This window comes from Artibeus jamaicensis, unplaced genomic scaffold (assembly GCF_021234435.1).
Source record: "Artibeus jamaicensis isolate MK-2021 breed Jamaican fruit bat unplaced genomic scaffold, CSHL_Jam_final contig_387, whole genome shotgun sequence".
Classification (NCBI taxonomy): domain Eukaryota; kingdom Metazoa; phylum Chordata; class Mammalia; order Chiroptera; family Phyllostomidae; genus Artibeus; species Artibeus jamaicensis.
Genome location: NW_026521812.1, coordinates 23,569,447 through 23,596,806, shown reverse-complemented (window position 1 = coordinate 23,596,806; position 27,360 = coordinate 23,569,447). Strand labels below are relative to the sequence as shown.

At 47.5% G+C, this 27,360-nt stretch overlaps 1 protein-coding gene across 9 annotated transcripts in view; it reads right to left on the bottom strand.

Moving 5' to 3' along the window:
- Nucleotides 1-217: 217 nt before the first annotated feature.
- SCML4 (Scm polycomb group protein like 4) overlaps nt 218-27,360 on the bottom strand; it is a 104,345-nt gene continuing 77,202 nt past the window's right edge. For 4 of the 9 annotated variants that reach the window (XM_037158976.2, XM_037158978.2, XM_053664788.1 and 1 more), the window contains 4 exons: nt 21,423-21,713; nt 13,474-13,619; nt 7,668-10,892; nt 218-7,471 (listed from right to left, as the gene is read on the bottom strand). In XM_037158976.2, coding sequence (XP_037014871.2) covers nt 10,767-10,892; nt 13,474-13,619; nt 21,423-21,713 — 563 coding nt within the window. In that variant the 3' untranslated portion in view covers nt 218-7,471; nt 7,668-10,766. The remainder of the gene's footprint in view (nt 7,472-7,667; nt 10,893-13,473; nt 13,620-21,422; nt 21,714-27,360) is intronic. The other 5 variants (XM_053664786.1, XM_053664787.1, XM_037158977.2 and 2 more) reach the window with 5 other exon arrangements.

The window sequence follows — 27,360 nt, the reverse complement described above, 5'->3', positions numbered from 1 at the left end:
CTGTGCACAGAGAGCCCTGGGCCCCCGTCACGGGTCACGCCTGAGCCAGCCTATTGGCCTGGCCACCCTGAGGGCCGCCCAGGCAGCTGTGAACTGGCCTTGGAGGCCTCAAAGGATTACCTTTGAAGGGCTTTTTCTTGCTCTCTACTTGAGAGAACTAGTCTAGGGAAATAATGAACACTAAAAGTTGATCAGGTAAAACATACACAGGCTCATATAAATTCCATTCTTTATTAAAAATACAGAAATACTGTCCACGGCATGAACAGAAAATACTGCACTGTCTTGGAATCTTAAGATTTAGACATTTTAACAAATTATTCTCAGGCCTGGGATCTACTGTACTAGGGGAAAAAAAACCTGCATCAAAAATTAAAAACCAACACACCAAAATATTAAAACAATTAAGGCCAGTAGTGTGCATTTCATGAAGCTGGACACCTCTGACTGTGGTGTACCTAGCAGTCACTGTTTAAAGGAGTACATTAAAAACAGGCCTCTAAATAATGAAAGAATTGACCCAAAGGGAACAGTTACAAACAATAACAAAAAGGCTTTGAAAAATTAAGAGCACATTTTGATATGGTGTCTTATATATAGTAGTCCATTTGTTAAAACACTGCACATGATAAAAGAAAATGAGCACATCAATTCCTAAAGAACATACTTCACACGGAGCCTACATATTGCAAATGAGAGATTGTAGACGTGCGCAGTAGAAATGCGTGTATGTTCACACACAGATGATGCGTCCGAATAAACCGTCTGTGATGAAGTCCAACGGGAGGATAAACACTTTAATAAACTCTACGTTTTGAGGCACATGAGGAATAAAATTCATGTTGTTTCTAAGTTATGGACACAGCATCTTCTCTCCCCCCAGTTTCTGTACCTTAGTGTAATGCCTATTTGCGTTTAACCTAGTTATCTTATGTTTGCATGCTTTGCAAACGGGATTACAGAACCAAATTGCCTACTATAATTTCCCACATGTGACACAATTACCCAGGAACACTTGGACGGGAGAGGATTGTCCCAGACTAGGGAGCACTGATTACATCATGCTCACAAAGAGCAAAAATGAAGGAGAGGCTCTTCCCCCAGGTGACAAAGTTTATGGTTCTCTCTCTCCCACCGAAATGCTGTTCCCCATTACAATGAGTTCTATTCACTGATTTCTGGTCTGCAAAATTAGATCCATTGCTACTTACAAAAATAACACCCCAAAAACTGAAAACTAGGCCCTAACACTGCACCATTCCCTAAGCGCAGAGCCCCACACTCCCACGGCACTTCTAAACAAAGCGTGGAGTTAAAGTCATGTTCCCGAATTACGTTACATCCATAAAAAGTGAAAGCACAATGGGTTTTCAAGTAGCGAGAACACCAGCAGCACATGCACCGGGTCCGTCGTTCAACTGGCCTTGGACGAGCAAATGATGCGCAACCTTTCACTGGGTGACCCTGGTCTCAGATTCCCAGAGCCATCCACACACACACACACACACACACACACACGCATTCCTTAAAAACCTTTCATTAGAAGCCAGGGGAGACCATCTAGGCAGAGAAAGAAAATGTGGCCAACCCTGTGGTTCTCTCCCCGAGATGAGGAGGCGGCCTATTTGCACCCTGGGTTCCCGGCTCTTCCACGCAGTGCCCACTAAAGACAGAAGATCCTTGGGAAAGGCTGCCGCTGCCCCCTTCCCAGGCGGAGAGAGACCGGCAAGCCTCCTGCCTGGGCGTATCGGGGAGAGAGGTGGAATAAAGAGGTGGAATCATGAGATTAACTAAGGCGGTGGTAAAAGAAGAACCTGAAAGTAAACCCCTTAGCTTCCAAACAAAAGGCAGAACATCTCAATCATCAATCAGCCTTCAACCTCAGAAACTTGGGGAACATGGATTTTCACTTACTGCGATGCCCTCATTATTTAGCAAGAGCCTTGTCAGATGATTGTAGCCTAGCATGGCTCATAACACAGAAACCTTTCGGCTTCACGACACTTCATGATGTTACAGTGGCACTTAATTAACAAAAAGACTCTACTGTTAATGTAAGGAGAAAATAGCAACAGAAGACAATTATGATAGAATGTTTCTATAACACCATTTATTTTGTTTTCTTGTATGTATGGAATAAAAAGTATAATTTATTTGCAAATGCACTTAAAGTATAAAATCTTTATATTAATAAAGTCACTTCTAGGCATTTACGGAAGAGAAACAATCTAATCAACCATGTTTGTAAGATAGGAATATCTGCTATATGAAGTAACTGATACCTCAAAATTTCTGGATGAAAGAAGCTCATTTAAAAAAATCCTCAAGTGATCAAAGATACAGCTGAAAAATGACAGCAAATTCAATATTGTGGTTTATAACACAATGGATAATGAAAGAAATCAAGGTATTCCAAATTCCCTCACACTTGGGCAAAAACATTTTCTGTCCCTGAGACGGAAACAAGTTTGACTTCTAGAAAGACCTTGAGGGGGTGTGATTGTGCTGGATAACGGCCAGGAATAGAGAATCCTCTTTCCAAAAGTTTGCTGCCTTTTTCTCTCCTCTAAACCACATTTTCTTTGGGGAAATACATCATCTCCTCCCCTTGCTCAGTCACAAGACACTTAATACTGCACATTTCTCAGCAGAATTGTGAAGTCTGAGAACAAAACCTTACCCCGGAAATGCTTCTCACATGGTGTCATTGGCCTTCATCTTTGATCCTGGCTGGACCCTGCTCGTGAAGATATGAGGCACTGGCCTGGCCTTGGTCACTGGTGGGTGCAGTCAGTCCTAAGTGGTTTTGGACAAAGCTGCATGTTCTATAAAGAACGGCAGAGCAGCCAGAGTGGCCACTGGATGTGGCCTCCTCCTCCACTCAGGTCACAGGAGGCAGCAGCTGGGAAAAACAGCTCATGCTTCTCAAGAGGCATGTCAGGTTGGCTCCAGGTCACTGGACTCTTGACCTTCAGGGCTAAAGGAGGAGGGACACCTAGTGGGATGGGCATTTGGGCTTGTGCTTGGGGAAGGTTGATGAGGGGTATTAGTGAACTGTCAGGGCGAGTCACAGACGAAGCATTTAAAAGGGAGAAGACTCTTGTTCCCAAACTCAAGGACAGACTGTGAGCACTAGACCTTGAAACTGGAAAGAACAAATGGAGCTTGGGCTGGAAGTCTGACAGAGCCAAGAGAGAAGCTGTGGGCAGGTGACAGCGAGATGGTGGAAGGCAGGCGGGGTCAGGACTGCCAGGCCGGGGAGAGAGGAGGCAGCCGCTACTTCTTTTGTTCTCTTCCTATCTCTTCCCAAAAGGCATCGGAGTTAGGATAACGGAGAAAAACAGAAAAGAGGAACAAAAAAACAGGACGAAAGAAAGAAATGGAAAGTAAAAAATAATGAGAAGAGCTAGCAAGGTGCTGCTTGTATTGCTCGGAGGAGGAGTTGCAGTTGCGGGCCTGCGCGAGGAGAGGGCGAAACGTCTGGTGAGGTCAGACAGGAGGAGGAGCAGAACCCAGAAGTCATGAAACAGAGGAGCAGTTTCGTGGCCTTTGCTGAAAGCAACTGAGCTGGAAATGCCTTTAAGCGTCATCTGGATGCCCCTCGTTTTCCTGGTGAGGAGATGGGCGTCTGGTAACTTAGAGGGCTTGCTTCTTTTGCACTGCACCACAATCCGCCCTTACCATGTAGTGAGGGACCCGTGGGAGATGGGGTGCAGGGGGTCGTACAAGGAGGTGAGCTCTCCAGATGCCCTTCAAGGGCTCCTCCTCCCAATTCCCCTGGGATTCTAGAATTCTAGGTATGAGGGCTACCTCTGGGTATTTCAAACATCACAGTATCCTCCGCTTACCATGCCTAAGGATACAGAATGAGATTACTTCAAAACGGACTCAGTTAATGTTACGTATCCAGACGATACTGTCCTTCAAAGTAGTCCATACATTGCAGCTCTTTATAATGATATCTGCCTCAGAGATTTAAATCAACAAATTAATTGCAGCTGTCGTTGCTCAAACCATTTGAACCGAGTAAGGAAACACACGAGGAAAAGACCAGCAAATGAGTATGGAGACACACCACTTACACCTGTGTTGTCCTCCAGACGCCGCCCAGTGGCCCATACCTGCTCCAAAGAGAAAAAACGCACCCTCACATGAGCACAAGGGATTCCAACAGCCCTCAGAAAAGAATGTGTCCTCGCTTCTAAAGATGACCCCGAAAGACCTGCACCAAAAATATTCGGAGCAATGACCATGTCCTTGGAGCACACCCTCGGGCTTTTAGGATGATTTCTTTGCAGGTAAAACACTCTAAGTTTTGGTGTGCTTATGAAAAAAAAATTGGTCATATGATTCTATGCTCGAAATTTCTATGTAACTATTTAGGGAAAAAACCGAAGCCCCTGATATTTTCAAATCTGCTTTCCAGGGAGGAGCTGAGTAAAGAAAGGGAAAGGACTGGGGACAGTGCTCATCCACCCATCTCCTGTGGGCTGCGCATGCTCCGTCATCCCACCGGGAGCAGGTGTGAGAGAGGGCAGCTTGCGGGGAAGCCCACCTGGGCTGGCCTGCCCTGACCCTCAAAGGGGGACAAGATACCCGAGTGCAGGGTTCACGAAAAGCGCTCTCTGCCCCCCCCCCGGGAACCACGTGTCCTCCTGCAGATAACCAGCTGATGGAAATCGCTCATTTCTGAGAGGCATCATGGGTTGAAAGGAAAAGGAAAAGAAGTTTTGAAATTAAAGCTGTAAACAATCCATCGTTACTCTCTAATGCTTGCAGTAGAGCATTAGGCCAATTGGAACGTGAGATTTTAAGACAAAGAGACAGGAGTGAAATGCCGGTCAGTGACTCTGGAGGTTCGAGAGCCTGGAGAGCCAGGGAAGGTAAGGCCTCGTGCCCCCTCTTGGTCTGTTGGCAATTTCCTTTCAGTAAAGATACTGGGGTTCAAAGAAGGACTAGTGGCTTTTTGGAGAAAATATGCAAACTGGTCAAGCATTTGTTTAATCAGTCAGCCAGTGAATATTAATGAGATGCCTTTTATATGGCAGGTGTTAGCCAAGGTGCTGGGCAGTATCTACTTGTTCCAAGTACCAAGATTTTAGTATTTTCATAGAGACTCTGCTCCAGAAATTGATCTAAGTAAGCTACATATACTACACACTTGGTGTACTTTGGGGTCTGATTTCTAGGTAGTTCTTCTGAATAAAACAGAATGTTCTGGAAAGCAAAACCTCCTTTTGCAACCCCTTCCGAACCTTCCCCAGTTCCCACTCCTTGCTGCATTCACTCTGGTTTGTGCTCAGTCACACACACACACACACAAGCACGACATCTAACTTGGGCCCGGGGGTCATCGACTGTGTAACTTTCATAAATTCACAAAAGACCATGTTTACTCGCCTAGCATCACTCATAACCTGCTATTGTCTAAACTAAACTTCCTCCCATCATGATCTCACCAGTGAGTACAATGAAGAGACAGGGCTCCAGCGGGTCACGGCACCTTGTTCACACAGTTTAACAACTGGAAGGCGCACGGCCTTAGACATTCACTCACGTAAACTGATGTAACTTGATCACACGTGTATGTGAACACAGCCAGATTTACAACTGCACTGAAAATTCTCCAGGCCACCCTTTTTGTGTGTGTACAAGGCCACCAAACATCTGCTAGTGGCCACATTTGTATCGAGTGTCTGCTCCTCCGCCCTAATGCAGCAGAGCTGGGATCTACTTCCCAGTGTCGGTTTGTATTGTAGGTGTGGTTGCTGCCCGGACAAGCTCTGTTAAAAAGAGAAAGATTGCAGAGTTGGCTTCATCTCAAACGTCTGTGTCTGATTCACAGACATCTGTGTCTCCCTGAGAAAAAACTTTTTCACAACCAGAGCTGTCCAACAAAGAAATAAACCACTTCCTCTGGGAGTGAATGCCTCCTGGTGGGACGTGGTCAGGCCGAGCCACTTCTCAGGGCTGTGGGAAGGCATCCGGCACCTCGATGGGGAGGCAGAGCCTTCCCGAGACGGGAGGAGGCTACACAGATGATGGAGGTGCCTACCGGTCACACACTCTTGCTGTGAAACGACACCCAGGGAGGGTCTTCGATTTCGTAGAGGGGTGTTGGAGAAGCAAGGCTTTGGCTGTGTTTCAGAGTAGGCTCCAACTAAAGACTCGTGTTGGTCTTTTCAGTAAGCCCCTAGGACATGGGACCACCTCTAAGGCTCAGGTCACAGGGTCAAACTACAGAGCAGAACATGGTGGGCTGGCAGCACAGAGCAAGTCAGTGTATATTTAGACCCTGTGGGCAGAAAGATGCTTTGTCCCCACACAGTCTGACATCATTATATAATCAGCTACCAAGCCAGTTCCTGGCTCTTGAGCGTGTCTCCGCTCATCTCGAGCCCCATCCTCTCAACGGGGACGCTGGTACAGCACGCTGACCTGGAGGAAGGTGTCTTCTTTCAGCTCCGTGTGCTGCCTTTTCCTTTGGAGAGAAATCAAATTCAATGCTAAGTGTGAGGGGAACCCCCGGGCTCTTTCTGTAGTACTTTAAGATCCAGGGCCTTGCTTGGGAAAGCAGAGAGTGAAGAGAAGCAAATCCTCCTGTAAAAATGTGCTTTTGCGACTCGGGAATTGTCTGAAGCCTGGGAGAGCCGGTGTGAGCTTTCTTCTCAAGTACAGCATTTTGGTGAAGTCCATGTGTGATCATACCACTGTAACCACACAGGAATTTACCACAGGAAGTGTCCCAGCTGTTGCCTATTAGCATTAGAACAAATTACACAAAGCAAATTGTTAGCAGACATGTTTCCGTCATATTGAACTGGTGGTGATAAATAAGAGTGATTTTCTTTCAAATAAATGCTACGTTTCCAAAAATCCAGCATCCAATCGCCAGTGAAGGAATCATCTTTGATGAGGAGAGAGGACACCCTGGAGGCTGAGGTCCCGGTGCTCTGGCTCAGGTGCCAGGTGTTGCGTGTGGAAGCGGGGCGTTGCTGCCAGACTGACATCACTGCCTCTACCTGTCTGACCACCCTCTGGATCCACCTCCGTGCCTCTCAGCACGGTCCCCTCCTGCTGCAGGGAGCACACACAGGGCAGGACAACCCTGTGCAGGTCTTGCAGTGTGTTTATGACAAAAAAATAAACCAAACCCACAGACAGGTTTTCACTCTTCTCCTTAACAAAATGTTGCCTTTTAAAAAATGTTCTACTCCAGCACAATCCCATGTCTTGCTATCTGAGATTTTTTAAAAAAGGGTCAAATTTCCTTCTCATCTAACTCGGTTGCGAAGAATTGGAAAAGCGCCTCGGAGCCCGTCTTCGGCCCCCACACAGGAAGGCCTGGCTGTGTCTTCAGAAGGAAGGCGAGACAGCTTCATTGCTCAAGACCTTCTGACGGTGCCTACATTCAAGTCCATAGCCACCTCTGGGCATTTCCAATTGTCTTCAGAGATATGACAAAATTCTCCTAAAACAATTTCAAAAATTAATTTTAAAATGATGTTCATTTTTTAAAAGTAAGAAATATTTCATACAGGATGTAAATATAAAAATAGGTTATTGCAGCTTAAAGGGTTGGGACTGTTAGAAGAGGAGCTCTTTTCCTAAGAAATTTATAGTTTTGTCTTCCCTCCCTCACTGATTTCCTTCCCAAGCAAACCAACCTGAGCCAGGAACTCCTTTGCAATGGATTTCAGTGTCATAGTAGGTTCTCCTGAGGAACTTTTCATTCCTTTTACCTACTGAAAGGAAAAAAGGTCAGCACCCCTGCTGACGGGAAACAATAGGAGCCCAGTGTATCCACTGGCGGGCAGTGAACAGGTGTGAAGACAGGGGCTCCCTGCACGCAGGTCTCCCTGGCTGGGCCTCTCCCCTCAGTCACTGCGGGCCTGTCTTCCCCTGAGTTGGGTCGACCCAGAAGCCCCCAGCTGCCTCCAGAGCGCACCCTGCTGGCGTTAGAGGGTATACCTAGTAGGAACAGCCTGGAGCAGGTTCTGTCTCTGTGCTACAAAGCTGGGGAGGCATATTTAAAGAACCAAGCAAATATAATAGCTGATATACTCCCAGCCACTTCCTAAGGCTCTTCAACTACAGTGTCAGGAAACACACACACACACTGCCCACATCTTTTACCTGAAGTCTTCACCAAAGGAATAATGTGCTTCAGAAAATATTTAAAACTTACTAGGCAATAGAATTGTCTCTAGATTTTTTGAGTGTTTAACAGAAAAGTATAATTGAAAAGGTTTGGAACATGAACACACACACACACACACACACACACACACTCTATCTCTGTTTTGGAATTACACAAAACAAATAGCATTATCCGTCACAATGCGAAGCGAAGCTACCACAGTGGAATGACGTCTCCCCTAACTGTACACGTGGGAGGCCCCCGAATCAGCTCACGTTTAGGCAGGAGCGACACACATGGCCTGGCTCTCAGAAGGCTGTTGAGAGGAAATGGCCTGGCAAGTTTTGCATTTGCTAAGCTCCTTAGCTGCCTGGTTTGACAAGATTTTTGAAAGGGGTGAAAATTCATTATCGTTGCAGTATTGCTACAATAATTTGGTTGGCTAATTGCATTCCAGTGCAAAGCAGGCAAGAAAGTATTTCCTCCCTGGGCTACGGTCCAATACAGCAGCATTTGTTTTAAGAGTCAAAAGATTTTTGAAAAGTCAAGCCTTAAATATCGTGGCTTCGGCAATCTGTCCCACCTAAAGTGTAATGCGAAGTGAGAGGGCACCTCCGTGAGAGCAGTCACACATGAACAAGGTCCAGTTTTCTCCGAGATGGAGAGAGAGAGATGGAACATCTCTCTCCCCTGAAACCTACTCAACGTGTCTCTTTGACATTGTTTGGGGGCGATTTTAATTTGGGGACGTGATGTTCGTGTTTGTGTAACGAGGGAGGTGCTCCTGTGAGGGTGGGTAGGCAACTCTGAAAGTCTCTAAATGAGGTATGTGTTGGCGGAAGAGGCACCATGAGTTTCAGAGGGTCAAACAGAAAGAGAGGGGTGAGAAACAGGGGTTGTCGAGGGGTATCCAGACCTCACACAGCGTGGTTTGAAGCATTTCTACGGTCGTCATCTAAGTCCTAACTTCTCTATAGAGGACCAACCTGCACATCCACCCAGGGCCGCCCTCGTTTGCAGAGGCCATGCCCTGTACACGGGCACCTGGTGATGGGCACTAGGGGGCTGCAACCCCACCCTGGTCCACTCTCCAGCTGAGACCCTGGCGCAGACTGCATCCCAGAGGTAGCGGTGCCTTTTCTAATTTGCGTTTGGGCCAAGAAAAGCGCTGAGCTTCTTTTTGTTGCTCACTCTCCAGATGGCAAAGTCTGGTCTTTATCTCCTCACTGCCAGCACCACAGATGTTTAAGGAAGAGAATAAGCCCATGACATAGGTGAATTCATTTGGAAGGTGTGTTTTCTGTTCAGTGACAGAGGAAGAAAAAAAAGAGAGAGGGAAAGAGAGGAAGGAGAGGGATAAAAGGAAGAATGAAGACGAAGTTGTTTGTCTGCCTAGGAAATTGTGGACGTATTGTCCTTCCCTGGACACAGCTGCAAAGGGGTAGAGAATCTTTTTTTCCTATTAGTTCATGGTGAGGAAGGAAAACCTACTTGTACATTTAATTAAACCCCAAAACAGCACGTCTGTGTATTTGTTGAGGACTAGAAAAATTAACCATACGTACAACTACATAATCCAGCAAAGATCTAGAAATCAACACTTTCCCATTTCGAAGCTTAGTTGAGACATTTTTCTTCTTTTTAAAGAAACACCCATGGCTAAATGTCACTAAGCCTCTGCAGCATGCCAACACACTGACACCTCAGCGAGGATTCTGGGAAGGAAGAAACTCCAAAGCCCCATCTGGGGAGACTGTACTTCCCAATTTTTGCCTTTGCTGCTTGTACATCTCAGTCAGTAATGAGGATTGGATATGAACTAGAACCTTCTAGGAGACAATTTCTCTCCAGTTACCTTTGGGAGGTAAGTGGGTCTTCCCCAGTTACAATCTGTGGTGCTGACCTTGAAATAAACTCCCGACGTCTGTGTGGGCTAGATGTTGTTCACAGAAACCCTAGCCCATCTATCCAGTCCTGAATCCTCAGGCTACAGCAGTGAGAGACCTAGAATTTCATTAGCAGTCTGCCCTCTAGTGGGATAACACAGTACTTCAGATAACTAGGAATAGAAAAGATTTTTTTTTTCCTTCTCTTTCAGAGAGCAAAAGAATTCAAGTTTTCCAGATAGTGCAAGGTGAGGCGTTTATCCTTAGAAGACAGCTTCAAGAGCTGAATCAGGCAAGGCTCACAATGAGAGGTCTGTGGGTCCAAGTCAAAGACAGGGGGCGCTGTGGTGGGCATCCCCGCCAGGCCTGCGGAGACACAGGTTCTGCTCACATCCTTGGAACCCCCCAGGGTTCTTCTCCTTGGGTGAGAGCACTCGGTTCCCCATCTTCCTTTGTAAGAATAGGACCCACTCTTACGGCAACCAGCCTATCAGGAATGTTACAAATAATAGGAATTGTTGTCATTTTTTGGCAAACCATTAACACCAAGGAGCCTTTCAAAAGGACCAGGCTGAATATTTGAAAAGGCAGAGGTGCACGAGTTTTGTAAAAAGACTACGTCTCTGGGGCTGTTGTTTGTAAGACGAGGACCTATTTTGTGATGGTGGCGGGATGTTGGTAAGGCAGAAGATAATCTTGAGATGCGCTGTCTGGATTTGGCTTCCGTCTTTTAAAAACCTTCAGAACTTGGCCTGCTTCAGTCTGTCGATATGGTGGCAGAGCTTCAGCGCAGGCCCCAGCTTCAGGCCCAAGTACTTCATAACCATGTCACTCTTCAGCAGCAAGAGGGCATTGCCGTCAATCTCCTGGTGAGACAGGGTCAGAACAAAGGGAAAGCAGAAGATGGTCAGAGAAATTAAACCGTGGCTGCAGCTCAGGGGTGGCCGGGGGTGAGGGAAGGGAATATGGATCTCCTTGGGTGCACATTCTCTTAGCCCCAAGACCAGACCTTCTTCAGAAGATAAAGCAAAAATACTGCGTGCTCCTCTTCTCATCAAATCCTTGGGGTACTTTAACACACTGGGCCTTTCATGTTCCCGCTTTATCCTGGTTGAAGGACTCAAGCATATTCCCACATGGTCCTAATACCCCACATATGATGTTCATCTCCCCATCGAAACCAGGGCTAAATGAGCAAGATGCGTGTGATGGACGGAATATACGCCCCTCCCCCATTCATGTGTTGAAATTCTAACCCCCAATAGGCGGAGACTTTGGAGGGTAATTAGGCCATGATGGTCCACCCTTGTGACTGGGAGTAGTGTCCTTGAACAAGAAGATGGTGATCTGCAGCCTGGAAGAGGGCTCTCACCAGAAGCAGACCAGTCTGATGGGCTTCCAGCCTCCAGAACTGAGAAGTGAGTTGGTATGGTTCAGAAGCCAGCCGGTCTGTGGTACACTGTTCTAACGGCCTGAACTTAGACGAAGGGTCATCCATCGGACCCTGAAACTAATGGTTCCCTTTCTGTTCCGGGTGCTGGTGTAAGGGCCTGGCTTCCATCCATCACCCCAATCTCTTGTCTCTAAGCTGACCTGCTTTTAGCTGATTACTAGATTGCTAATTACACTCTGTGAGGGAGTTCAGGTGTCTTTGGCCCTGTCAGGAATGCTGGGTGGCAGACAGTTAGACGATGCCCATACTGAACCCCAGGGTTTAGCACAGAGAACTACTAAAGGAATGCCAGTCCTGTGAGGTCCCTGCATTGCTCCCATTCGTCCTGTTGAACTCAGGGACCTGGTAGGGCTGGGCTTCCTCACTAACCTAGTGTTATTTTCAGGTCACTGAAGATGGACATTTTGGGTTGCGGTTCCCTCTCATTGCCCTCACCAGCCCTCCAGTTACTGATGAGGTGCTGACTTTGTCACACTCTCCGTGTCCTCGGCAAAGTGTCAGAGTGCACAGATCTCATCTGCGAGCCCTCCCAGAGGCCTCGTTGCCTGATATTTCCCTTTACCCCACCCCCTAGACGGTCACTGTGTCTGTCACTCTGGAAGACACACAGCCAGGCTCCTCCCACCCAGCGCCTTCTAAACGTAACCCACCCTGCATCTTTGCTCTCATGGCCCCACTGTTAGGTGAGGTCAAACACATCCCTAATAAAATGTGAGTGTTGTGTTAGATATGACCATCCCCAGATCTGAGAGTATTATTTCTACGATACAATCACCAAATAAAATGAGAGACAGGCAGGAAAAAATTAACAGTAACTGCAGCAGGCAGAGGAATGTTCCCTTTCCTTTCTACCCCAAGGTGTCTATACCCTAATCCCTGAAACCTGTGAATCTGTTAGGTCACCTGGCAAAGGAAACTGTGTTTGCAGGTGGAATTAAGGCCGCCAGTCACTGCCTTCATCACAGGGAGAACGCTTGGATGACTGGGGTAGAGGCGGCTATGCGACCCCAGGGACCGTGGGAGGAGGAACCACAGAGTCAGTGGCCAGAGAAGGACCCTGCTCACGGCTGTGGCTCTGAGGATGAGGGTGAGGGGGTCTGAACCAGGAAATGAGGGTGGGTCTAGATGCTGGAAAAGACGAGAAAACGGGTTCTCCCAAAAGTCTCTGGAAAGAATGGTCAGCCCGGCCGGCACCCTCAGACCATGAGACTGGTCAGACTTCCGACCCACCGCGCTGTAAATTAACGAAGTTGCGTTGTTTGGGGTCGGGGGAGGCAGAAGAGGGTAAAGGGGGTCAAATATATGGTAACAAAAGGAGACTTGACTTCGGGAGGTGAACACACAATGCAGTATACAGATGATGCGTATAGAATTATACAGTTGAAACTTATTTAATCTTATTAACCAGTGTCATCCCAGTGAATTTAACTTAAAAAATTTTAATGTGTTGTTTTAAGCTGCTACATTTGTGGTAACTCATTATAGCAGAAGTGGAAAACTGACATAGTAAACTTGGCAGGTAATGTATTAATTCTTACTTTTTCTTTTTTCATTTACCATTGTTATGTATTTCAGAATCTCCTAGACAACGATGAGAATGGCTGGTTACCGGAGGCTCTCTCAAGCCAGGCACCACGCTTACACTCTGCGTGTGCACCTTATTTAATCCACAAACAGTCTGGGACTAGACCCCAATACAGTTCTCCTGACATGTCGTAGATGGGCTATAAATATTTGGTGAATGCGCAGATGGACGGATGGATGGGCAGGAAGACAAGCACTCCTGTTAAAGGCCCAAACGATGGAACAGATGGGATTCATAGCCCTTAGAACAAACTAAGTGCTTGCTGTGCTCTGAGAAGCCTGTGGTTCCAACTGGCCTCCCTGAGTGTCCCCCGGGGCTTGGTTCGGCACCTCCTCCCCAGCCCTAAGTTCCTGAACCTCACCCTTCTCCCGTGCCTGCCCCCCCCCCGCCAGGCCCACCGCACACATACGTGCTTTCTGAAGAGCTCCACGTGAGGCCCCAGGGCCTGCGGGTCAGCGTCTTTCACAAACCAGACCACATCCTCCACGGTCCAGGTGGACGGGTTCCTGCTCCGCGGCCGCCTGATGTCCTGCCCGTCTGGAGAAGGGCTCGAGGCTGGATGGGTGAGCAAGGGGAGCGAGACCATTAGACACCTGGACCAGGGCCTCACTACTCCCTGTGCTGCCTGCTCCCACCCGGCCCTGGAGTCCAAGGTGGTGGCCCAAGTGACCTCCTTTGAGGGAGAAAGGCTGTACGTGTCTGCACACTAGTTGTGACCCAGGGTTCCTCTAGCTCCCCTTCTCTACCTTTAGCTGGTGCTTGTGTGTCTATGAGACATTCACCCTCCCTCCTTCCCACAGAAGTTCCACCTGCCCCCAGAGCCCAGGGAGACCCCTTCCTGGGCAGCAGTCCTGCGTCAGCCATCTGAATGTCACCTCCCTTCACCTTTAACCCCGACTCTTTGTTTGTTCTCCTCTTAAGACGCTCTCCAGTCTGCCTTGCATCACCACTACCGTATCCTTGTCTGTAACGTCCAGTTAGGTTTTAATCTCTTGAGGACGATCTCTTTCATCTTTCCCCATTCACGCCACAAACATCAACTGAGCATCCCTTCTGTGCTGCCCTGGGCAAAGTGGTGAACACACTATCCACTCGTTGTAGGATCTATCATCTTTGGCTCCTCCATGGCTCTAAGCACATATAGTTGTAAAAACCGGGTTATTCCATGTAAAATGATTCAGTGTACTTTGTAGAACAAGTATAAATAACTTATACAAGAGGCTGTGTGGGTAATACTTAATCCTACTTGCAGGCCAGAGAAGAAGTGTAGGCCTGAACAATGAAGCTGCTTTCCTGCTGAATAACGCTCTCCTGGAAGTGGAGAAGGCTTCGAGTGCCTGCGGCCCTTCTCAGTCTCTGGTGTAGTGGTTTCCCACTGTCTCTTCCTCCTTCCTCTCTGTAAAGGTGCTTGAGAAGGGCAGGGTTCTCCATCAGTGCTGAGAAAAGCACAGCATCACATTTCCGAGTTTGTCCTCAACACATACGGTTTGGTTGAGAATTGGATTTACTTCGAGATTTCCCCTGCCCTTCCCTGTTGGACCTGGAAGGGGGTCCCACAGGTGGCCTAGCACCGAAGTTTTGCCGGGAAAGTGTTAACGCCCCCTGGATGTGTGCTGATGTGTATGTATCAGAGATGATACCACTGCCTTTAAAGACACCTGCACTCAACATGGGGTCGCCGAAGTGGCATTTGCCTCTGGATCCCACCCCGTCAGAGCTCTGGCATTAATCAGGGTGATAATAGATGCTCTGATTACAAAGGCTGGAAGTCTACAGTGCCAAGAATGATTTCAGCAGGATCAGAGCCAAGGTCAAATCTAAATTCCTGTACTTGACAGAAAGGAAAGATACCAAACCGATTCACAGCCTCATCCACGGGAGCCCAAGTTCCCCTGAGCAAGGTCAGGGCGCGGGGGCTTGAGCAAGGGTTAGCGTGTTGTCTTTACAGAGGAGGTGCTCGGGTGATGGCCGTGGAACGAAAGTGGCTCCCTCCCCGGGGCCTGGTGCCCTCTGTGGGCATTTTTCATTTGTCCAGGCTGGAAGGGCAGCAGGCAGGCCCAGATGAGGCACCTTCCTGGTGGGCCTTGTAGTCATACAAGACAGAGAGCAGCAGGAAGCCCATCACACCTCGGGAGTTGCTCAAGTTCCAAAGCATGTGCACTGGCTCTCGAAGGAGGAGGAATGGAACTGCCCAGGGGCAGGTTTGCAAGGCCTCTGCAGTGGTCTCAGCTCACAGAGACAATAAATACACCAGTGGCCCCCCAACCCAGCTGCTGTGAGGTGTCAGGAAGACAGATGGGTACAGCCTGTCACGGCCAGGCCAGGCAGATATGATTGGATGTTGGTAAGATGTGACGGATATGAAGAGATCTTGCTCCTCAAAGAACAGAGCATGCAAACGCTCACCCAGTGAGTTTAAGAAGGCAGCACTCTCTGGTGCAGAGCACTTTGTGTGTGGTCGTGTCCACTTACTGGGGGCTGCCCAAGACATGTGCAAAGTGAGATCCAGTTATGAATGGATGTGAGATTGAAGATGGTTGATGTCATTTCTAAAGCTCAACTCGCATCCCCCAGGAGCAGAGCGACTACGAATCCAGGTTTAAAGCAGTCCCCAACTTCTTCGCAGCACGGCACCTGGGCCGCCGTCTCTGGGTCTCTCTCGGTCTCACACATCCCCACGAGCACATGCATGATTTCCTTCTGTGCATTCAAAGTGCAGAGAAAACTTTTTAGCTAATGGCAGAGTCACAAGAAGAATGGGGTGAGCAGGGAGCCAGGAGTCAGAAATCCCTGCCCCCACCAGCCGTGTGAGTGCCCTTGTACTTCTCACACCTCTGAGGGCTCCATCGTGTCCTGTGCAAATCCATGGAATGAAGAGTCATCGGCCAGGCTTCTGGTCCCTGTCCTGGCCCTGACCATTCTCCGGGGGCCTTATTTCTTCAACTGGTTCCTCAAGAGTATTGTAAGAATCACGTGAATGTGTACAATAGCTTCGGGCTGAAGACCGACAAGAGGCATCTGAAGAAGAGCCAGTCAGTGTCTGAAAGGGGCCCCTTGGTGCCCCTCCTTGGGCTGCCTGTGAGCCTCCTCAGCCTCCTCAGACTCTCTGGGCAGCGGAGCTGGTTTGGGAGGATTCAGGGGTGAAGGCAGTGGGGAGGGTACACCTGTTCTCAGCTCGTCCTGATTATCTGGTCGCCATAGAGCGTGCCCTTCCTAGAAACAAGTCCACTCAGACTGCAGAAGGCGCCCGAGTCAGTCCACAATCTGGGCAACATCAGGCAGTTTGAAACAGTGTTGTTTTTCACTATTTCTATTATAATAATTTTAATTTTAAAAGATTTTCATCGGGTATTTCTTTTATTTCTTCAAGACCAGCTGACTTGCTTGTATGAGAAGAGAGAACACTTCTAGGGACAAGGAGAAACCACAGGCTAAAAGTGAGGGCCGGATTCCTTCTCTGCCACCACAGACACTGTGACCTCTGGGCAAGCAATTTGATCTCCGCCAGGAAGCCTCCAGCCACCCCTCCTCCCCTCGGCCCCTCCCAGGCCAGCTCCCTCCCCGTGCAGCTGGCTCCACTGTCCTGCTCTTCCCTGCTCTGGGAAGCCTTTCCTGACTCCCACAGTAGGCTCAGCGACCCCTCCCAGTCTGATTCTGGCATAGCGTCCATCCTTTTCTGTAGGAGCAATAGTCCTGGTCATAATGAAATGTGTGCACTTGTTAATGTTTGTCTCTCTGGAACAGGGTGCATGTCTATCATGCACGCAGCTCCATCCTCGGACCTGAAAAGATCCTCTGGCACATTGTGCTCAGTAAGTAGCCTCTGGCCAGGACCAACCAGAGTCATAGTTCTCACAACTCTCCTTCTCCTAAAGGAAGAAGAGACCTCTCCATACCTTCAGATATTCTGCCTGCATCGCACACAGTGCTGTCCCCTTCTTCTTCTGCCTGAATCGTCTCTATCCATCACCCAGTGCCATACCCCATGGAAGCAAACTCCAGCCCACGGGAAGCATCCAGGAGGTAATAACAGTGGCAGATTTACTTTGTTTCTTGATTCTGAAGCTTGGACCCAGTTGTGTTCGGGAATTCTACAGCATGTCCTATTAAAAGCAAGAGTCAGGATGCTTTTGTTATCTGAAACCTCTTTATAGCGCTTAGTGATTATGTCTTGGATGAGAGACAGGAGAGAGCTCTCGAATCTTCACCAGAGTATCAGCAAAATAAAACAGGGCAATATGTCCTGTGAGTGCACTCCTTCCGAGGCCGCCGGCAGAGGAGATAGCTGTGATATATCAAGACAGCAGGAGGCCAGGCCAAGTATTCGAGTTTGTCATGTCGTCGATATCTGCTCTTCTGCCTGCAGCCTCATGCTATTTTCTGGCTTCTGTGGTTTTAATCCATTTTGATTAGCACCATGGGGGAAAATCCATTTCTAGGTTCCTTCCAGGCTTTATGATGTGGGTCAAACCCTCTTAAAGAGGTATGGTTCCCTAGTACCCATGGCTTTCACTTGGGATGCAATTTCAGGGCAATGCTGAGCAGCTCCTTGGGCAGAGGGAAAATGTAATAGCTCTCCAGAGGGCCCGCGGCAGGCAGCTAGGTGACAAACGGGTGAGGGGGCCAATGTCTTTTTCCCCCTACGTTAGCACACTGCCACTCCACTCAGCACGGTTTATTTCCACAGTTTCCACATGTGTTTAGCTGTGCAAGTTCTGTTCAAGCAAAGCACACATAGAACTCCATTCTGCAAATGCAGAGAGGCCCTGCCTGGGCAATGAGGGCAGGGTGTTGGAGTCCTGTCTGCTACATCCCCTCTTCTCTATCCTCTAGACCTCCAAGGGTCAGGTGCTCAGTAAATACCTATTTAGGATTTGCATATGCCTTGAACAAGCAGGCCTCTTTTCTGGGGCTGCAGAGGATACAAATATGAGCAAAAATCCCACAAAGCTGAGAGTCTTGTTCCTGCCATGGGGCTGGAGAGAGGAAGTGCTGGAGTTGAGGAAACAAAGTGTCAGGGGAGGAAGCAGAAGAGAACGAACATGTCTGATTGTGAGGTGTGGCCAAGACGGCCAGTGGCCCACCCAGCGTCTTTCTTCCCCTTCTTCCTTTGTAATAGAATCCTGGATTTCCAGTGGGACCGTGGTTACTAAGAATTAAGTAACTAAGAATTTACCAGCTTCCCTTGCAGCCTGTGGCCACGTGACTAAATTCCGGCCAATGAGATGTAAGCAGAGTAGGGAAACCTCTTTCAGAGATGCCAGCACTGCCCTCTGTCCACTTACTCTCCCCACCCCCTTCCTTCATCTCCATGCTGAGAATGTATGTGGATAGCTGGCTCTTTCTAGGATCTGTGGTTCCGTATAGCACCCCAAAGATGGCACCGCTTAAGAGGAATCTTTGGAGCATTAAAAAGTTAGTGCACCTACAACGGGCAAATCATCTCACTTTTCTTCAGTGCTTCACAAAGGCTCAACAATGCATTTCAACTGTTGCGTCCTGCAGTAGCTGTACTCTACAGAAGCTGGGTGGCTGTGTGATTCTGAACATCCTATAAGCCCTACAGGGTCCTGCTGACTGTGAACAACTCTAATTTTCAGGGTATCAGGCCAGGTTCTCACTAATATTTCTAGGTTGTAAAAGAGACCATCGACATTCAGGATATAGTTACTGGTTTGCTCGGAGTGGACGGCAGCAGGTGCTGGAGGCCTCCGTTCCTCTGATCTCACCCAAGATCCTGAGACACACAAGTCCTGAGCTAGTGGGCTCTCCCGGGGGTGTGACTAGGGCTCTGACAGAGAGGGCCATCTCAGAGCTGGCTGCGAGGGAGGGTCTGGGCCTCCCCTCTGGTGGATTACTCAGACAGCTGATCTGGGTTTAATTCCTGGAGAATGAAGGGCTGGGGTAGAGATTAAAAAAAAAGGCCAAGAGGGTGGCTGAAACTGTGATGGGAGGACATCCCAGGGCTCCACTGAAGGAGGCAGCAAGGGACTTGGGGAGCTCCCTTGAGAACTCTTTGGCAGGTCCTGGAGTCCCCTCATTCAGGGAGACCAGATGGACTGAGATGGGGCAGACAATTCTACAGTAAGTGATGGTTCACTTCATCCAAATCGTGTCTTCCTCCTATTGCTTGAAATACTATACTTAAGACATAGGGAGGGCCTGAGATTTTACCAATTTGAATGGTGGAGACAGTAAACATCTCCTTTTTAAAAAGACACCACACTCTTAGGATGATAAGTCAATTCATTCAGGGCAATGTCCTGTGATCATCACCCTGAGCAAATGGGAACTGGGTTGCGGAGAAGGGGTTGAGAGAAAGAGACATGTACGGGGAGGAGAGACACCAGGATGTGACAACCAGAGACAACAGGACAGTACAGGACACTGTGATGACCAAGGGCAGGGGGCAGGCACAGAGATAATGAATGTTTATTGAGCACCTACTGTATGTATGCCAGATGTCACCTCTCACTCTGGGGATAAACCTGGGAAATAAATGCTGCATCCTCATGTACTTTAAGACTTGGGTTTGTGCCAGATCTTATTCCCTTTTCCTGTTCTTAGAGATCCGATGAACAGTAGCTCTCCCTTTTGAAAAGTTCACTCTGCCTACTCATATCTTCTGCCCGGCCGATGGCCCTGTGTGACAGCATTGGGGACTGGTCTACAGGGTGCCCTCCACTTGGTAACAGCCCCCCCCCCCAGCTGAAGGAGCCTATGCTGTGCCCCTCAGCACTGCCTCCCCTTCAAGGGGCCCCTGCTTCCCTCTCATCCTCAGCCAGCAGCGGCTCATCCGGGATGGGTGAGGCTCTTGGAGGGGAGTGCGTGGAGGACCTTGGGTCATACAAAGCAGCTAAATGCTGTGGCTTCTCAGGGCTGCTTCTGGAGAGATGAGAGGCTCAGGGCAGAAACATGGCTGGCCCAAGAGGACAGCTGACTCACTGGGAGGCTCTGGAGGGGACAGATGAAGACTCTCTGCCTCCTTGGCCTGGCCTTCTTTCTGCAGCAGTTCCCAGTGGCTGAGTTTGTGAGCTGTGCTCTGCTCAGGGGTGTGTTCACATGATCTGTGACTACTAGAATTTATTGAGCTCTTACTTTGTCCTAGACTTTGTACTAAATATACATAAGAACTTATTTAGTCATCCCAACAAACCTATGGGGTGGGTGCTATTATTATTATTATTCCAATTTTTCCGGTGAGGAAACTGAGGCATGGAGAAACTCAGACTTGCAAAAGGTCTACCAGGAAGTGGCAGACCCAGGGCTCCAGCCCGGGTCACCTGGCTCCACAGCCCACGTGATTATCTCTATGCTGTATAGCCTCTACTCATTAACAAAATACTGAAGCCTAAAAATAGTTTTTAAAAAATCAGGAAGGACGCGGAGCTATCCCTGCAATGACACCACTTTCACACACTAAGCCCCAATGAGCGCTCTACAGTGGGTGAGACAGAAGTGGCGCCGCAACCAGTACTGTGCCAATTTTGCTCGACTCTGCTTCTGCCCACGGGTTTGCATCCTGCAATATTGCCCACTATGCAGGAGAAAACTCTTTACTAACAACTGCTTCTTTTTGTTCCTGGCACAGAGCTAGTCTATGCCTCTCAGACCCCCTTAGAGTGAAGTGTGGCAAAATGGCCTGCTCTTGCCAAGACATGGGTGGAAGGATTTGACCACTTCCGGGCTCTAGGGAAGTATGTGTGCCTCTCCACTCACTCTTTCCCTTTCCACCCACTAGGTGCTTGGGGCATGGAAGTCTGGGGGGTGAGCAGAACTGCAAAAGGAGCAGAGTCTGTGTTCCTGAGCTGGAATGCACTCACAGACTAGGAACAGCCACTTTGGTCTCTCTTTTTCATTCTCCTTTAAATCCTCACCTGAGAATATGTTTATTGATTTTAGAGAGAGAGGAAGAGAAAGAGAGAGAGAAGCATCAATGTGAGAGAGATACATCCATCAGTCACCTCCTGTATACGCCCTGACAGGAGATTAAACCCACAACCTTCTGGTGCATGGGACAACACTCCTACCTACTGAGCCACCTGGCCAGGGCCCACCTTGGTCTCTTGAACAAAAACAAACTTGTATTGTACTTGAGTCACTGTACGTTTTTGGAATCTACTTACTCCTACAGCCTAGCTTACACGAATACACCATTTTCTTTGCTTATCGTCAAAGGCCGATGTCAGCTGTCTTCAAGAGCAACAATTCATGAGAAGTCTTGTGGAAACTTCTGATTTCCTAGTGTTCCCACGTTCAAAGAGCCTCAGTCCCCTCTTTCCCTCCATGCATTTGCCCCAGGGCATGGGCAGAGGAGGTCAAGTCACAGGGAAGAAGCCAGGGCATGTATTACATTACCACATCTGTTTCCTTCAAGAGAGGTCCCATTTCTCTTGGGGCTGGAGCCTGGGGGCCTCAGCCCAGGCGTTGAGGGGCCTCCAGAGGACATGGAGCTGGTGCGAGGACCACCGGTGGTGGTGGCTGGGCCTCCCCCAAGATGGCTATCTCCAGAGTTCTGCCTCTTGAAGTACAGCGAGGAGGAGGTGGGCAAGGAGCCCCTGTGGCTGAAGGCGGAGGCGGAGGGGTCCACGCCGTAGCGGTTCATGCCTGCTGTTTTCACCAGGCACTCCTCAGTGGTGACTGTTTTTGCTGAGCAAGAAAGCAGAGCAGAGAAGCAGAGATCAGGGAGCTGTTCGAGGGGCCACCAGGTACTCGGTCTTGGCAAACCTTCCCCAGCAGCAGATGCTCTGCTCTCTGTGAGGACAGGAGACGAGGAAGAGTGGACCCCATGGCCTAATCCCAGATAGCCCACCTCTCAGCAGATAGAGACCCCTGCTTCACCACAAAGCATATTTTCATAGGGACTGGGAAATGTGTCCCTTCATGTGAAGAGGAAAAGTCATTATCTTGGTGATTAATGACTTGGAAGTAAAATTTGAGCAAACGTCTTCCCCCCTTCATGTCTCTGCCCCTCTTGCCTCTCCCTATTTGTCCGAATCTCCCTGCACTCTCTTCTCTTACCCACCATCCCTCACCTGGCAATACTGCAGAGAAACTGGAATCCTCATGTATTGCCGGTGGGAATGTAAAATACTGCAGCCTCTTTGGAAAACAGTCTTGCTCTTTCTCACATAGTTAAAAATGGAGCTATCATATGACCCAGCAATTCCATTCCTAAGTAAATACTCAAGAAAAATGAAAACACATATTCACACATAAATTTGTACATGGATGTTTATAGAAAAACTACTCATAATGGCCAAAACAATCCAAACGGTTATCAACTGATAAATGGTTAAACAAAATGTAGTATACCCATACAATGGAATATTATTCAGTCATAAAAAGAAATGAACAGCTGATACTGCTACAGTGGCTGAGCCTTGAAACATTATGCTAAGTGAAAAATGCCAGGCTTAGAAGACTACATACTAAGTGATTCTACTTATATGAAATGTCCAGGACAGGCACAAATTTACAGGGACAAAATGTAGATTAGTGGTTGTCTAGGGCATGGGGGTTGGGGGATAGAGGATGCTAGCTAAAGGGTGTTAAAAATGTCCTACAACAGGTGATAGGTGCGCCTATTTGTTACTATACTAAAAACCACCAAAATGTGTGAGTTGTATGATACATGAATTTTATCTCAATAAAGCTGTTTTAAAAAGTCATCACAAAGCCCTGGCTGGCGTAGCTCAGTGGATTGAGCACAGGCTGCGATCCAAAGTGTCACTGGTTTGACTACCAGTCAGGGCACATGCCTGGGCTGCAGGCCAGGTCCCACTTGGGGGCACAAAATAGGCAACCACACATTGATGTTTCTCTCCTTCCCTTCCTCTCTCTCTAAATATAAATAAAAATAAAATCTTAAAAAAAAAGTCATCACAGGAGACTTCTGGCCAAGAGGGAGGTATAGGTAAACACAGTGTTCCTCCTCAGACAACCAAAAGAAGAACAAAAACAATTTAAAAACAAAAATTAACCAGAACTGCCAGAAAATCTAACTGTATGAAAGTCTGACAGCCAAGGAATTAAAGAAGAAACATTCACCCAGACTGGTAGGAGGGGTGGAGATGGAAGCCAAGGCAGGTAGGACACATGACAAGGTGGCAGCTAGAGGACCAGGAGGGTGAGGTGGCAGCTGGTGGTCCCAGATCTGCATGGGGATAAACCAGGAGGAACAACTGGGGAGAGAGAGAGAACAAGCAACCCAGGGTTCCAGTGCGGGAAAAGAAAGCCTCAAAACCTCTGGCTGTAAAAACCTGTGGGTGTTGTGGTGGTGGGAGAAATTCCCAGCCTCACAGGAGAGTTCACTGAAGAGACTCACAGGGTCCTAGAACATACACGAACCCACCCACCGGGAATCAGCACCAGAATGGCCCAGTTTGCTTATGGGTAGGGGAGAAAGTGACTGAAAGCCAGCTGAGAGCTGAGCAAGCATCATTGTTCCCTGTCAGACCCCTCCCCCACATACAGGGACACAATGCAGCAATGTGGGTTGCCCCTCCCTAGTGAATACCTAAGGCTCCACCCCTTGCAACAAAACAGGTGCACCAAGGCAAAAAAAATATATATGGCCCAAATGAAAGAACAGATCAAAGCTCCAGAAATAGAACTAAGCAATGAAGAGATAGCCCACTTATCAGATGCACAGTTCAAAATACTGGTAATAAGGATCCTCAAAGAAATGGTTGAGTATGGTCACAAAATAGAGGAAAAAGTAAAGACTATGCAAAGTTAAATAAAGCAAAATATAAAGAGAACCAACAATGAAGGGAAAGAAACCAGGACTCAAATCAATGATTTGGAACTGAAGGAACACATTGAATCATTCAACCAGAACACAATGAAGAAACAAGAATTCAAAAAAAAAAAAATGAGGAGAGGCTTAGGAATCTCCAACACAATTTTAAATGTTCCAACATCCAAATCATAGGGGTGCCAGAAGGAGAAGGGGAAGAGCAAGAAGTGGGAACTTATTTGAAAAAATAATGAAGGAAAACTTCCCCAATCTGTGAAAGAAAATATGCTCCTGGAAGTCCAGGAAGCACAGAGATTCCCAAAGAAGTTGGACCCAAGGAAACACATACCAAGGCACATCATCATTACATTACCCAAGGTGAAAGATAAGGAGAGAATCTTAAAAGCAGCAAGGAAAAAGGAGACAGTTACCTACAAAGGAGTTTCCATAAGGCTGTCAGCTGATTTCTCAAAAGAAACCTTACAGGCAAGAAGTATTGGAAGTCATGCAAGGCAAGGACCTACATCCAAGATGACTCTCTCCAGCAAAGCTTTCATTTAGAAGGGAAGGGCAGATAAAGTGCTTCCCAGATGAGGTCAAGTCAAAGACGTCATCATTACCAAGCCCTTTTTATATGAAATGTTAAAGGGACTTATCTAAGAAAAAGAAGATCAAAACTAGGAACAGTAAAATGACAACAAACTCACAACTACCAACAACTGAACCTCAAAAACAAAAACAAAAACAAACTACGCAAAAAACTAGAACAGGAACAGAATCACAGGAATGGAGGGTTATCAGCAGTGATGGGGAGGGAGAAAGGTAGAGGAAAAGGTACAGGGAATAAGAAGCATAAATGGTAGATACAAAATAGACAGAGGAGGTTAAAAATAGTATAGGAAATGAAGAAGCCAAAGAACTTATATGTATGAACCATGGACATGAACTAAAGAGGGGAATGCTGGTGGAAGGGGAGGGACAGAGCAGAAGGGAGTAAAGGAGAGAAAAAATGGGACAACTGTAATAGCATAATCAATAAAATACACTTTAAGAAAGTCATCGCAGAAGCCTAGTGTTAGGTGCGAATACATTCCTGAGAACATTATGCAGTCAAGTCTGACAAACACTGCTTTGGCCACTAGGACGTGAGCAAACTGAGCAGCCTAAGGGTGCATACACTCTGTGCCTCATGCTTTGTGGCTAATGAGGGGCTGCAAGGTATCTTCAAAAACCTGGAACTCTGCATGTTCACCTTGAAGGGCTTTACTGTGTCTCTCTCCCCTCTGGTCAGAGGACATCAGTGGTAAGATTCTAAAATGGAGCAGGCTACAGGGATATGTACTTGGCTTCTTCTTGAATGGAGTGAGGAAGAGGAAAACTAACATTTATTGAGCATATAGGTGATGGGCCAGCCTCATTCTAAGCCAGTAAGTGGTGAGACTGTTATTACATTCCCTTTATTGGAAAGTTCTCATAGTGTGGGACACCAATCCACTTCATATTCCCAGTGGCAGATGCTTTGGGATACGTGAGGAAGCAGCTCACAGGGTATGGCATGCAGAAGGCACTCAATACATATTTATTGAGTAGACATTTGGGCCAATATAGCAGGGAGGCAGAATATGCATTAAAATTCAGATTATAGCCCTGAACGGTGTGGCTCAGTGGGCTGAGCGCTGTTCTACAAGGTATAGGCTGCCAGTTCAATTTCCAGTCAGGGCACATGTCTGGGTTGCAAGTTCAGTCCCCTGTCAGGGCACATATGAGAGGCAACCAATAGATGTTTCTCTCTCACATTGTTGTTTCTCTCCCTCTCTTTCTCCCTTTTTTCTCTTCTCTCTAGAAATAAATAAATAAATCTTAAATTAATTAATTAATTAAAATGTCATATTATAAAGGATTAAGTATAAATTCTTCATGTTAGATGCATGATAAACAATGAAAAAAAGATTGAATTTAAACATTTATTCTGTTTGTTAAATATTTTAAATCCGAACTAAATATGCTTATGGAATTCTGAGAGTCTAAGGTAGAGAGTGCGGACGGTTTGTCAGTGGGCACCACAGCTGGGAAGTACAGATGCAGCCGGAAGGCGGTTCTCCTCTGACAATGGACGGCAACGGGAACAGGGGAACATGGACGTGATGGCTTTAAAAGATGACCACAGATGAGATCAAAGGTAATAAAAGCCAGCTTCTGGGCTATGATCCAAATGAATTCATTAGAAAATAAAACCTCTTTAAGAGAGCATGAAGCATTAGCCCTCTACTCAGCAAAGGACGTGCCAGCCAGGGAGACCACCAAGCCCCAGCCATGGTCCTGCACGACCGGTAGTTCCCTGGAAGCCTGGGAGTGAACATCAGGGTCAGGTGCACACACCAGGATGCCGTTCAGAACAGGTGGAGTGCATCTGCTTAAACCAGATGAAAACAGCCCTCCCTCACCTTTACAAATAGGGGTGCTGATGCTTTCATCGCCTAATCACCACAGCGCTGAAAAGGGCCATCATGGAACACCCAGCCCCATGTGTGCCTCAGGGTTATATGCGTCCCCCTGGTGGGACAGGGGATGATTTTAGTACTCTGGTGTATTAGTTTCCCAAGGCTGCAGAAATTACTACTGACTTGGTGGTTTAAAGTGACAGAAACGTGTTCTCTCACAGTTCGGGAGTCTGGAATTCTGAAATCAAGGTGTCGGGGCAGGCCCGCGCTGCCTCCAAACGCTCCAGGGGAGGGCCCTTCCTTGCCTCCTCTAGCTCCCGGGGGTTGCCAGCAACACATCCCTCCAATCTCTGCCTCCACTGTCACCTGGTGCTCTCCCTGGGTGTCTCTGACTGTGTCCAAATTTCCTGCTTCATATAAGGACACTAGTCATTGGATTAGGGCCTATAATCCAACATAATCTCATCTTAATTTAACTACATCTGCAAAAACCCTGTTACCAAAGGTCTTATTCACAGTTATGGGAGTTAGGGCTTGAACATATATCTTTTCAGAAGACACAACAGCAGGTGAACATTATTTTTTATCATCCTACATATAATTTAGTATGCATCAATGAAATAGAATTAACCCTCAAACTATGATGCCACTGATGTGGGATCATTGCTTAAGATGATTGAAGTCTCAAGTTAAAAGAAATGCACTCATTTAAAGGAATATCTGGAGTAAACACTTTTATAAGTGTTATTCAAACACAAAAATTGTGAAGGTGGTGTGTTAACCCTGGGAGGCATCGAGCTACCCCTCACCCCTCTTGTCAGGCAGACGGTATCTAGAAAGGAGGACAAGGTAAATAACTGAGTCGAAGACAGTTGATAACCTCCCTCACAGTTTTGGTCACTGTGCCACACAGCTCACTGCCTGACAGTGCTTTCTTACCTCTAAGGCCTGTTCCTCTCGAGTCGGCCAGAATGACAACCAGATACTATTTAAAACTTCATCCCATTTAAAACTTCATCCCATTTAAAACTATTAAGGTGTGCAGCATGCAGGTAGATGAACTACAAGTGAGCAGGATGTTTGTTACTGAAAACTACTATGTGGAGTTGGAAAA